Source organism: Scyliorhinus torazame, chromosome 1 (genome assembly GCF_047496885.1).
Source record: "Scyliorhinus torazame isolate Kashiwa2021f chromosome 1, sScyTor2.1, whole genome shotgun sequence".
NCBI lineage: Eukaryota > Metazoa > Chordata > Chondrichthyes > Carcharhiniformes > Scyliorhinidae > Scyliorhinus > Scyliorhinus torazame.
In genome coordinates, this window is record NC_092707.1 from 344715261 (window position 1) to 344727287 (window position 12027).

A 12027-nucleotide genomic window follows, 5' to 3' on the forward strand; every position below is an offset into this window, starting at 1 on the left:
AAGTTTCAGTTTAGTACAGCTGAAAGAAAACTTGCATTACTGTAGTAATGCTCATATTTATTCGAATATCAGCAAGAGCTGAAAATGTTACGAACATGGGCTTGCTCTCAATTTATGATTATAATTCATCAATGAATTATCATAGAATTTACAGTGCAGAAGGAGGCCATTCGGCCCACCGAGTCTGCACCGGCTCTTGGAAAGAGCACCCTACCCAAGGTCCACACCTCCACCCTATTCCCATAACCCTGTAACCCCACCCAACACTAAGGGCAATTTAGCATGGCCAATCCACCTAACCTGCACATCTTTGGACTGAGGGAGGAAACCGGAGCACCCGGAGAAAACCCAGGCATACACGGGGAGAATGTGCAGACTCCGCACAGAGAGTGACCCAAGCCGGGAATCGAACCTGGGACCCTGGAGCTGTGAAGCAATTGTGCTATCCCCAATGCTACCATGCTGCCCTATTATAGAAGACAATTCGGGATGAATCATAGAAGAAATAAAAAACAGCAAATGTTGGAAGTACTCAACAGGGCAGGCGGCCCCGTGGAGAGAAAAACAAGTTAACATTTTTGACAGAATTATTCTAATGAAAGGTCAATTGACCTTAAACAGTAGCTCATTTCCAGCTATTTATGTTTTAGATTTCCATCATCCTCTGTATTTTACATCCAAATTATACAAGAATGTTAGTTGGGACTTTAGGATAATAAACTGATTAGAATACAAAAATGGTTAGAACACAGGAAGATTTCACTCCACTCAAGTTTTACAAGTATTTCACTAAATGATTATTCAGTTTAATGCAATCCATTTTGGAATTCATAATTCTGAACCAAATCATTGCGATACATTTCACTCATTAGCAGACAGTCTAATATCAATGCCAGCCCTTCAATATAGAAACATATATCTTCTTCAGTTCCTTTTACAATTAAGATAACCTACAGAATAGAAACAAACCATTTGACCCAACTCTATCCCTTATTAATGCTCTAAACATGCCTGCTCCCACTCCAATTATCACTTTACTTGTATTACATAACAGGTGATGATAGTATAATTTAACTCAAAAGCATAGTGCAATCGAAAGAGAAAATGCTGGAAAATCTCAGCAAGTCTGGCAGCATCTGTAGGGAGAGAAAAGAGCTAACGTTTCGAGTCCGATTACTCTTTGTCAAAGCTATTTTAGCATTTTATTTTTATTTTATATTTATTTTAGCATAGTACAATCACTATACTTGAACTATGCATACCCTTTTAAAATCTCTACCTTAGTGTTTCTCATCACAGAACCTATTTTCTTTTAGGTTGGAAATTTCAGTTTTCCAGTTTCCCATTTATCCAGAGAATATTGCAAATTGGAAAATACAATTGTAATTCATCAAAAGGATCCGGCAGTAGAAATAGAAGGTTGCGTACATATTTACATCATAGAAATCAGCGTTATGTTAGAAAGATGAAGAACGCCTGCTGTTTGAAAGGTGACGCCCCCTGTCAGACTAATGTATTCTGTACAGTAAATGCCACATTTCTGATGCTTTGATTCAAACCTTCATGGATAATACAAACCTTTAGAAGAAAGGCACTGGTCACCTGTGATACGATTATGTGACCAAGCAGAGTCCACACCAACAACTTCTTTACCCACTCTGTCCAAAAGCTCCATTCAAAGTCCGTTGGGTCCTGAAAAGTGTTGCAAGGATTAGTTCTTAAAATATCTCTCAAATAATAAAAACACAATCAATAGCTACAATGGAATTGCAAAACAGAAAATCAGAATATCACAACTAAGCCAGATCTTGCCCTCACCCAACTTTCCTGTTTAAATACACACTTTCCAGCAGGACGTATTGGATACAAATTAACAATAAATAAATACATTGGCCAATTTACTTTTCGTTTTGTAGGCTGGGGCATGAGGTCAATTGTGTACCAATTATGCTCAAATTGATGTGAATTAACACAAGAGATCAGAACTAGGAGTTTCCCATCGATTATTTTTTTGTTGGATAAAAGTGCAGATACTGGAGGAAAATACACTTTATATTTTCCATATTTGCCTTGTTATCTTCTTTTTTGCCCACGGTGTATATTTGTGGATTTCTTTCTGTCTCCATTCCTTCAACTCTCGCCTTTTGTGCATTATGATTGCTACTGCCGTCCATTACCCTTCACTCCACTACCGGCATCTGTTCCTTCAACATCATAGGCTTCACACTCGGGAATTTCCTACCTAAGCCTTTAACACCTCCCTTTCCTCCTTAAAGAATTGTTTATTTGACAAAGCTTTAGGTCACCCCTGCTAATATTTCTTTCTCGGACTCAAACATTCATTTATTTCTGTTTACATATCTGTGAAGCACCTTGGAAAATATTTCTTACATAAAGGCGCTACATAAACATTTGTTGTTGCTGTTGGTTTTGCCGAGTGTATTTGGTTTTGTGTCTATGTCCGAGTGTACAGCTTAGGCTTTCACTCTCAATCCATCCAAGTCTTTTCCCTCACCGTCCATAATTAGTATGTTTTGTATGGAAAGAAATGTGTACATTTTCTTGCCCTTGGAGTGTGTATTCCAATTAAATAATTCAGCAGCATGCTTTCATGAGATTAAAATAAAGGTTATTCATTCTCACAAACGTACTTTGAATGAACACAATGTCACACATTCAGTCTCACACAGACACACACACAAAAATTGGGTTCAGATGAAGATAGTGTACTTTTAGAGGTTACAGTTAATTCAATCTTTGAGTTTCAATTTCCATTCTCAATGTGGCAAGCCTGTGACTTCGCAAATAGATTTGATGATTTAAAGTTGAAGTGAGATGGGTCACTGCAGGCTGAGGCTTCTCGTAGTCACATATCTGAGAGGTTGGTTTTTAGATGAACTTTGAAGCTGGAACAGATCAAGTATTTTGGCCGCTTGATAACTTGTAGCTAGTTTCAGAGTCTGGCTCGCATTTCTTCATTCGTCCTTAAGTCGTGCTTTCCCACCCACGTGGTCAACGGGGCTCTCAACCTTGTCCATCCATCTCCTGCACCTCTGCTCTCACCCGCGACCCTCCCTCCCAGAACCAGGATTGGGTTCATCTTGTCCTCACTTTTCACCCCACCAGCCTCCGCATTCAAAGAATCATCCTTCACCAGTTACACCAACTCCAGCATGATGCCACTATCAAACATATCTCCCCTTCAGCATTTTGCAGGGAACGTAGCCTCTGGGATACCCTGGTCCACTCCTCCATCACCTCAACCACTTCCCACGTCACCTTCCAATGCAACATACCTCTTCCCTACTCACCATCCCAGGGCTTAAAAACTCTTGTCAAGTGAGGCAGCGCTTCACGTGCACCTCTTTCAATCTGGTCTATTGCATTTGCTGCTCCCAATGCGGTCTACTCTACTTTGGAGAGACTAAACGCAAATTGGGTGACTGCTTTGCTGAACACCTCCGGTCTGTCTGCAAGCAGGACCCAGACCTTTCTGTCTCTTGCCTTTTCAACTCACCGTCCTGCTCTCATGCCCACATGTTCCAGTGAAGCCCAGCGCAAACTGGAGGAACTTCTCTTCGTCTTCCAATTAGGCATGATAGAGCCTTCTGGAGTTAATATCGACTGTGAATTCTCTCCTCCACCTTCACCCCGTTTCTACTTCTATCAATTTATTTTCATTTCTTCCATTGATCTGTTTTATCCCTCACCACTGTTCCCCTTTCCTCCCCACTACACTTGGGCCAACTGTTCCTAGTTGCCCTTTGACACACTGTTCACCTTTGTTCTGTCATTCACACATTCTAATCTCTTTATGTGCCGCTTTCAGCACCCTTCTTACGTGTAATGGTGGTATCCATGTCAATGATCTGGCACGTCTGGCAGAGATTGCCGTGGCAGGGTTGTGTGGTGTCGTGGTCACTGTTCTGAAGGCTGGGTAGTTTGCTGTTCGTGAGAACACCACCCACCAGGTACGCGGTACATACTCGTGCGACTCGGCCAACGTTGTCTACATCATACGCTGCAGGAAAGGCTGTCCTGAAGCGTGGCACATTGGCGAGACCATGCAGACGCTGCGACAACGAATGAACGGACATTGCGCAACAATCACCAGGCAGGAATGTTCCCTTCCAGTCGGGGAACACTTCAGCAGTCAAGGGCATTCAGCCTCTGATCTCCGGGTAAGCGTTCTCCAAGGCAGCCTTCAAGACGCGCGACAACGCAGAATCGCCGAGCAGAAACTTATAGCCAAGTTCCGCACACATGAGTGTGGCCTCAACCAGGACCTGGGATTCATGTCGCATTACATTCATCCCCCACCAACTGGCCTGTAAAATCCTACCAACTGTCCTGGCTTGACACAATTCACACCTCTTTAACCTGGGGTTAACCCATCTCTGGATCTGTAAAGATTTAATCACCTGCTAATGGTCACATTCCAAGCATTGTCTGGCATCTTTGAATCTGTCTATATATATGTTTCTGGAACTTACCTCTTCATTCACCTGAGGAAGGAGCAGTGTTCCGAAAGCTAGTGACATCGAAACAAACCTGTTGGACTTTAACCTGGTGTTGTAAGACTTCTTACTTTAAACAGAAGTACATCAGGGTTTACATTCAATACTGAAAACATTTAAATTTCTGAATTCACCAAATGATCAAGAGATAGTCCTTCATGGCAGAGAGATCAACAGTACAGCTGCTTTGCCTGACTTCAGCTGCAACACACTGAAAAACAAAACTAAAATAGACAGACACACCCAAGCTTTTCTCAAAGTGAAACTAAAAAGCAGAATCAGAGCTCAGCTCCACCCACACTCTGACATCACTGCAGTAGCATGAGCAGCTAACCATTTCTTAAAGCGACATTCTCATGACACTATGAAAAGACCAGAGTCGCCACATTCCGGCTCCTTTTCGGGTACACAGAGGGAGAATGCAGAATGTCCAATTCACCTACCAGCACATCTTTCAGGACTTGTGGGAGGAAACCGGAGCACCCGGAGGAAACCCACGCAGTCACAGGGATAACGTGCAGACTCCGCACAGACAGTGACCCAAGCCGGGAATCAAACCTGGGACCCTGACGCTGTGAAGCAACAATGCTAACCATTGTGCTAGTCGCATGGTCACCCAGAATGGCTTAAAGCTATAAAGGCTATTGATATAGGAGATATGGGGTCGGACTTCACACTTATCCTGTGGATAACTGGTTAGCTATCCTTTGTTGAATTGCAAACCTGGAGTCATAGAGCAAACTCTTCTGAGCCTGCAAGCAGCAGGAAGCTTGGCAGGTGGGGGAAATTAATTTGGTGTGAGGCCAAAAATCAGTTTCCTGACAGCGGGATGATCTGTTACAATTATGTTCTTGGAACTTTAAAGGCTGTTCAAGCTCCCTGACAAACAATGTCTGGAAGCCCTTTTTGCACACATCATCATTTCATGCATGCACATTAAAAGGCAAGCTCATCAGAATTAAGTTCTCCCTCCAAATGAAGTACCCCACCAGTCAGAAATTGGAGTGTTCACATTTAGAACAGTATTCAAGCAGCATGCACTTCGCAAGGTTAACTTCTTCCACCACTTTGAAATCAGCAGCCGCTGCTTTGCCCTTCTAGGGGACCGTTTGTAAGCCTACGCCCGTTATTGTCCCCATCCCCATGATCAATGGGGAAGTGGGAAGGGTGGAATGTGGGCTGGACATTGGAGAAAGGCCAAGGGGGAGGGGGGCAGTACAGTGGAGTGGAGGCAGGGCAGGAGAGGCCAGACCAGCAGTGGTTTGGAGCCCAGTGGTAGCGATTTATGGGGTATCAGATGTGCCGGAGCTCCTGACGGGGGCATGGGAAGACGTCCTGACCTTTGCCTCGCTTGTGGCAAGGAGATTTTAAAAGATCGCGGCCGAGTTTCGGGAGCCGTTCGGGGGGGGGGGGGGAGGAGCAGTCTCTGTCAGGGAGAGAACCTGAGAACATCTAAGACCCTCGCAAGGTAAGAAGGTAAGTAAGTGATTTTTACTCATTTTTACTTTTATTACCTTTTCAAATTGTGTGTGTCGGGGCGAAACTGAAGTGACATCACAGAAAAGCTGTGACCCGAGTGGCTGGTTGGGAATCTACACTAAATTTAAAAAATTAAGCATTGGTAACTAATTAAACATAATTACTTAATTATAATTTAGAGGGGTATCTAAGCCAGAGATCGGAGAGTACTATATTTAGCTTTCGCATTTATATTAGAAATTTAGTGCTAGGAAACAGATAGTTAACAGTAACTTTTTAAAAAATGTTAAAAATATTTTTAAACTTTTAATTTTAATTAATTGACGCAATGTCAGTTAGAGGGGTGCAGTGCTCTGACTGTGAGATGTGGCAGGTCCTGGAGGCTTCCAGCGTCCCGGGTGGCTTCATCTGCAGAAAGTGCACCCAACTGGATCTCCTCACAGACCGCATGGTTCGGTTGCAGCAGCAATTGGATGCACTTAGGAGCATGCAGGTGGCGGAAAGCGTCATAGATCGCAGTTATATAAATGTGGTCACACCCAAGGTGCAGGCAGAGAAATGGGTGACCACCAGAAAGGGCAGGCAGTCAGTGCAGGAATCCCCGGTGGTTGTCCCCCTCTCGAACAGGTATACCCCTTTGGATACTGTCGGGGGAGATAGCCTATCAGGGGAAAACAGCAGCAGCCAGAGCAGTGGCACCGCGGCTGGCTCTGATGTTCAGAAGGGAGGGTCAAAGAGCAGAAGAGCAATAGTAATAGTAATAGGGGTCTCTATCGTCAGGGGCACAGATAGGCGCTTCTGTGGACATGAAAGACACTCCAGGATGGTATGTTGCCTCCCTGGTGCCAGAGTCCAGGATGTCTCCAAACGGGTAGAGGGCATCCTGAAGGGGTAGGGCAAACAGGCAGAGGTCGTTGTACATATTGGTACTAACGACATAGGCAGGAGGGGGCATGAGGTCCTGCAGCAGGAGTTCAGGGAGCTAGGCAGCAAGTTAAAAGACAGGATCTCTAGAGTTATAATCTCGGGATTACTCCCTGTGCCACATGCCAGTGAGGCTAGAAATAGGAAGATAGAGCAGCTAAACACGTGGCTAAACAGCTGGTGTAAGAGGGAGGGTTTCCGTTATCTGGACCACTGGGAGCTCTTCTGGGGCAGGTGTGACCTATATAAGAAGGACGGGTTGCATCTAAACTGGAGAGGCATAAATATCCTGGCCGCGAGGTTTGCTAGTGTCACACGGGAGGGTTTAAACTATTATGGCAGGGGGGTGGGCACGGGAGCAATAGGTCAGAAGGTGAGAGCATTGAGGGAGAACTAGGGAATAGGGACAGTGGGGCTCTGAGGCAGAGCAGACAGGGAGAAGTTGCTGAACACAGCGGGTCTGGTGGCCTGAAGTGCATATGTTTTAATGCAAGAAGTATTACGGGTAAGGCGATGAATTTAGAGCTTGGATTAGTACTTGAAACTATGATGTTGTTGCCATTACAGAGACCTGGTTGAGGGAAGGGCAGGATTGGCAGCTAAACGTTCCAGGATTTAGATGTTTCAGGCGGGATAGGGGGGGATGTAAAAGGGGTGGCGGAGTTGCGCTACTGGTTAGGGAGAATATCACAGCTGTACTGCGGGAGGACACCTCAGAGGGCAGTGAGGCTATATGGGTAGAGATCAGGAATAAGAAGGGTGCAGTCACAATGTTGGGGATTTACAACAGGCCTCCCAACAGCCAGCGGGAGATAGAGGAGCAGATAGGTAGACAGATTTTGGAAAAACAACAGGGTTGTGGTGATGGGAGACTTCAACTTCCCCAATATTGACTGGGACTCACTTAGTGCCAGGGGCTTAGACGGGGCGGAGTTTGTAAGGAGCATCCAGGAGGGCTTCTTAAAACAATATGTAGACAGTCCATAAGACCATAAGACATAGGAGCGGAAGTAAAGCCATCCGGCCCATCGAGTCCACTCCGCCATTCAATCATGGCTGATTTCAACTCCATTTACCCGCTCTCTCTCCATAGCCCTTAATTCCTCGAGAAATCAAGAATTTATCAACTTCTATCTTAAAGACACTCAACGTCCCGGCCTCCACCGCCCTCTGTGGCAATGAATTCCACAGACCCACCACTCTCTGGCTGAAGAAATTTCTCCTCATCTCTGTTCTAAAGTGACTCCCTTTTATTCTAAGGCTGTGCCCCCGGGTCCGAGTCTCCCCTGCTAATGGAAACAACTTCCCTACGTCCACCCTATCTAAGCCAACTAGGGAAGGGGCGGTACTGGACCTGGTATTGGGGAATGAGCCCGGCCAGGTGGTAGATGTTTCAGTAGGGGAGCATTTCGGGAACAGTGACCACAATTCAGTAAGTTTTAAAGTACTGGTGGACAAGGATAAGAGTGGTCCTAGGATGAATGTGCTAAATTGGGGGAAGGTTAATTATAACAATATTAGGCGGGAACTGAAGAACATAGATTGGGGGCGGATGTTTGAGGGCAAATCAACATCTGACATGTGGGAGGCTTTCAAGTGTCAGTTGAAAGGAATTCAGGACCGGCATGGTCCTGTGAGGAAGAAGGATAAATACGGAAATTTTCGGGAACCTTGGATAACGAGAGATATTGTAGGCCTCGTCAAAAAGAAAAAGGAGGCATTTGTCAGGGCTAAAAGGCTGGGAACAGACGAAGCCTGTGTGGAATATAAGGTAAGTAGGAAGGAACTTAAGCAAGGAGTCAGGAGGGCCAGAAGGGGTCACGAAAAGTCATTGGCAAATAGGGTTAAGGAAAATCCCAAGGCTTTTTACACGTACATAAAAAGCAAGAGGGTAGACAGGGAAAGGGTTGGCCCACTGAAGGATAGGCAAGGGAATCTATGTGTGGAACCAGAGGAAATGGGCGAGGTACTAAATGAATACTTTGCATCAGTATTCACCAAAGAGAAGAAATTGGTGGATGTTGAGTCTGGAGAAGGGTGTGTAGATAGCCTGGGTCACATTGAGATCCATAAAGACGAGGTGCTGGGTGTCTTAAAAAATATTAAGGTAGATAAGTCCCCAGGGCCTGATGGGATCTACCCCAGAATACTGAAGGAGGCTGGAGAGGAAATTGCTGAGGCCTTGACAGAAATCTTTGGATCCTCACTGTCTTCAGGTGATGTCCCGGAGGACTGGAGAATAGCCAATGTTGTTCCTCTGTTTAAGAAGGGTAGCAAGGATAATCCAGGGAACTACAGGCCGGTGAGCCTTACTTCAGTGGTAGGGAAATTACTGGAGAGAATTCTTCGAGACAGGATCTACTCCCATTTAGAAGCAATCAGTGCTGGGATCAGTGCTGGAACCTTTGCTGTTTGTAGTATATATAAATGATTTGGAGGAAAATGTAACTGGTCTGATTAGTAAGTTTGCAGACGACACAAAGGTTGGTGGAATTGCAGATAGCGATGAGGACTGTCAGAGGATACAGCAGGATTTAGATTGTTTGGAGACTTGGGCGGAGAGATGGCAGATGGAGTTTAATCCGGACAAATGTGAGGTGATGCATTTTGGAAGGTCTAATGCAGGTAGGGAATATACAGTGAATGGTAGAACCCTCAAGAGTATTGAAAGTCAAAGAGATCTAGGAGTACAGGTCCACAGGTCACTGAAAGGGGCAACACAGGTGGAGAAGGTAGTCAAGAAGGCATACGGCATGCTTGCCTTCATTGGCCGGGGCATTGAGTTTTCAGAATTGGCAAGTCATGTTGCAGCTGTATAGAACTTTAGTTAGGCCACACTTGGAGTATAGTGTTCAATTCTGGTCGCCACACTACCAGAAGGATGTGGAGGCTTTAGAGAGGGTGCAGAAGAGATTTACCAAAATGTTGCCTGGTATGGAGGGCATTAGCTATGAGGAGCGGTTGAATAAACTCGGTTTGTTCTCACTGGAACGACGGAGGTTGAGGGGCGACCTGATAGAGGTCTACAAAATTATGAGGGGCATAGACCGAGTGGATAGTCAGAGGCTTTTCCCCGGGGTAGAGGGGTCAATTACTAGGGGGCATAGATTTAAGGTGAGAGGGGCAAGGTTTAGAGTAGATGTACGAGGCAAGTTTTTTGCGCAGAGGGTAGTGGGTGCCTGGAACTCGCTACCGGAGGAGGTGGTGGAAGCAGGGACGATAGTGACATTTAAGGGGCATCTTGACAAATACATGAATAGGATGGGAATAGAGGGATACGGACCCAGGAAGTGTAGAAGATTGTAGTTTAGTCGGGCAGCATGGTCGGCACGGGCTTGGAGGGCCGAAGCGCCTGTTCCTGTGCTGTACATTTCTTTGTTCTTTGTAAGGAGGGGGATCCTCTTAGGCTGGAGGTCTATTATACTGCCAAGCGCTTCGGCGTGGCTGGGTGACCTGCGATTTTGCACCTCGAGAAGGGATGATAGTATAGTGGATAGCACAGTTGCTTCACAGCTCCAGGGTCCCAGGTTCGATTCCCGGCTTGGGTCACTGCCTGTGCGGAGTCTGCACGTTCTCCCTGTGTCTGCGTGGATTTTCTCCGGGTGCTCCGGTTTCCTCCCACAGTCCAAAGATGTGCAGGTTAGGTGGATTGGCCATGCTAAATTGCCTTTAGTGTCCAAAAAAAAAAGGTTGGATGGGGTTGCTGGGTTACGGGGATTGGGTTGAGACATGGGCTTGAGTAGGGTGCTCTTTATAAGGGTTGGTGCAGTCTCGATGGGCCGAATGGCCTCCTTCTGCACTGTAAATTCTATGATTCTAAAGTCAAGTTCACCGTGGGAGGGTTGGTGGATGGGTTTTATCATAGATGGTGGTCGTTTATGATGTATTTTAAAGAGTTGGTCACTGTTAGCTGTTGCTTGGGGGGGGTTGATTACAGTTGTGTGTTATTGTTTGGTTTTTCTTGTAAGCTTTGTATAAATATTTCATTAAAAATATTTACCAAAAAAAGGTTTGCTCCCTGATTCATGGGTCTCATAACATCTAGATCTCAACAAAATCAAACGCTGCAGTAATCTAACTTCCTGGGATAATCCTCCAGTCACTGGAATAGACCTGGTGAGTGATGGTTCCAATCCCCTTGTGGAGGTTAATTCTTCCCTAAGTAAGGAGCCAAACAAACCAGGTAATAGCCAAGGTGCAGTCTCATCAAAGCTCTAGTTAACCACTGCCTGATCTCATTAATCCTACAATCTTTCTCTCTTGCAATCAAGGGCAACTGGACAGTTGCCTCCTTATTTGGCGGCTGCACCTGCATGTTAGCTCACGGTTACTGTTGAACAAGAACACCCAGGTACATTTACCCACCCACACTTCTCATTTTGTCTCCATCTAAGACTCTGGTTTGCTATTCCTCAGAACACAGTGGACAGCCTCACACTTCTGACCCTCACACTTCATCTACTGTGTTCCTGGTCACTCACTTAGAATGTCTAATTCCCCTTTGTTATATTTATTTGTTGGCGCAAAGAGAAAACATAACAAGGTGCCCACACTCGGCTGACTTCCGGGTGCGGCGATGACCAGCTGAGTCGCACGTTTCGGCAGCTCCCGGTGGAACGGACTTTTGGGCTCTTGATAGGAGCCCCATCGGCAATTTTAACGGCAAATAACACTGTGCGGTAATCCAGAAGGGAATCCCCCCTGGACACGGATGGAAAAAAGAGAGGAAAGTAGCCGGATTGCGGTGGATCCTCTAGAGCAGCGGCCAGGAAGGCAGGCACAAAGCAAGATGGCGTCGGAAGGAGGCAGTTTAATATGTGGCCCTGACCAACAAGAGTTCCTGCGGCGTTGCGTAGATGAACTCAAAAAGGAGATGAAGAAGGAGCTGTTGGCCCCGATATTACAAGCGATTGAGGGGCTAAAGGAGGAGCAAAAGACCCAGGAACAGGAGCTTCGGGTCGTGAAGGCAAAGGCTGCTGAGAATGAGGACGACATACAGGGCCTGGTGGTGAAAACGGAGATCCACGAGGCACAACACAAAAGATGTGTGGAAAGGCTGGAGGTGCTGGAGAATAATGCGAGGAGGAAGAACCTAAGGATTCTTGGT

General features: G+C 45.8%; 1 protein-coding gene across 4 annotated transcripts in view; it reads right to left on the bottom strand.

Moving 5' to 3' along the window:
• The window catches only part of hhat (hedgehog acyltransferase), a 446467-nt gene that overhangs the window by 374128 nt on the left and 60312 nt on the right, over positions 1-12027 (bottom strand). For all 4 annotated transcript variants that reach the window (XM_072509767.1, XM_072509760.1, XM_072509778.1 and 1 more), the window contains exon 4: positions 1579-1692. In XM_072509767.1, the coding sequence (XP_072365868.1) occupies positions 1579-1692 (114 nt within the window). The remainder of the gene's footprint in view (positions 1-1578; positions 1693-12027) is intronic.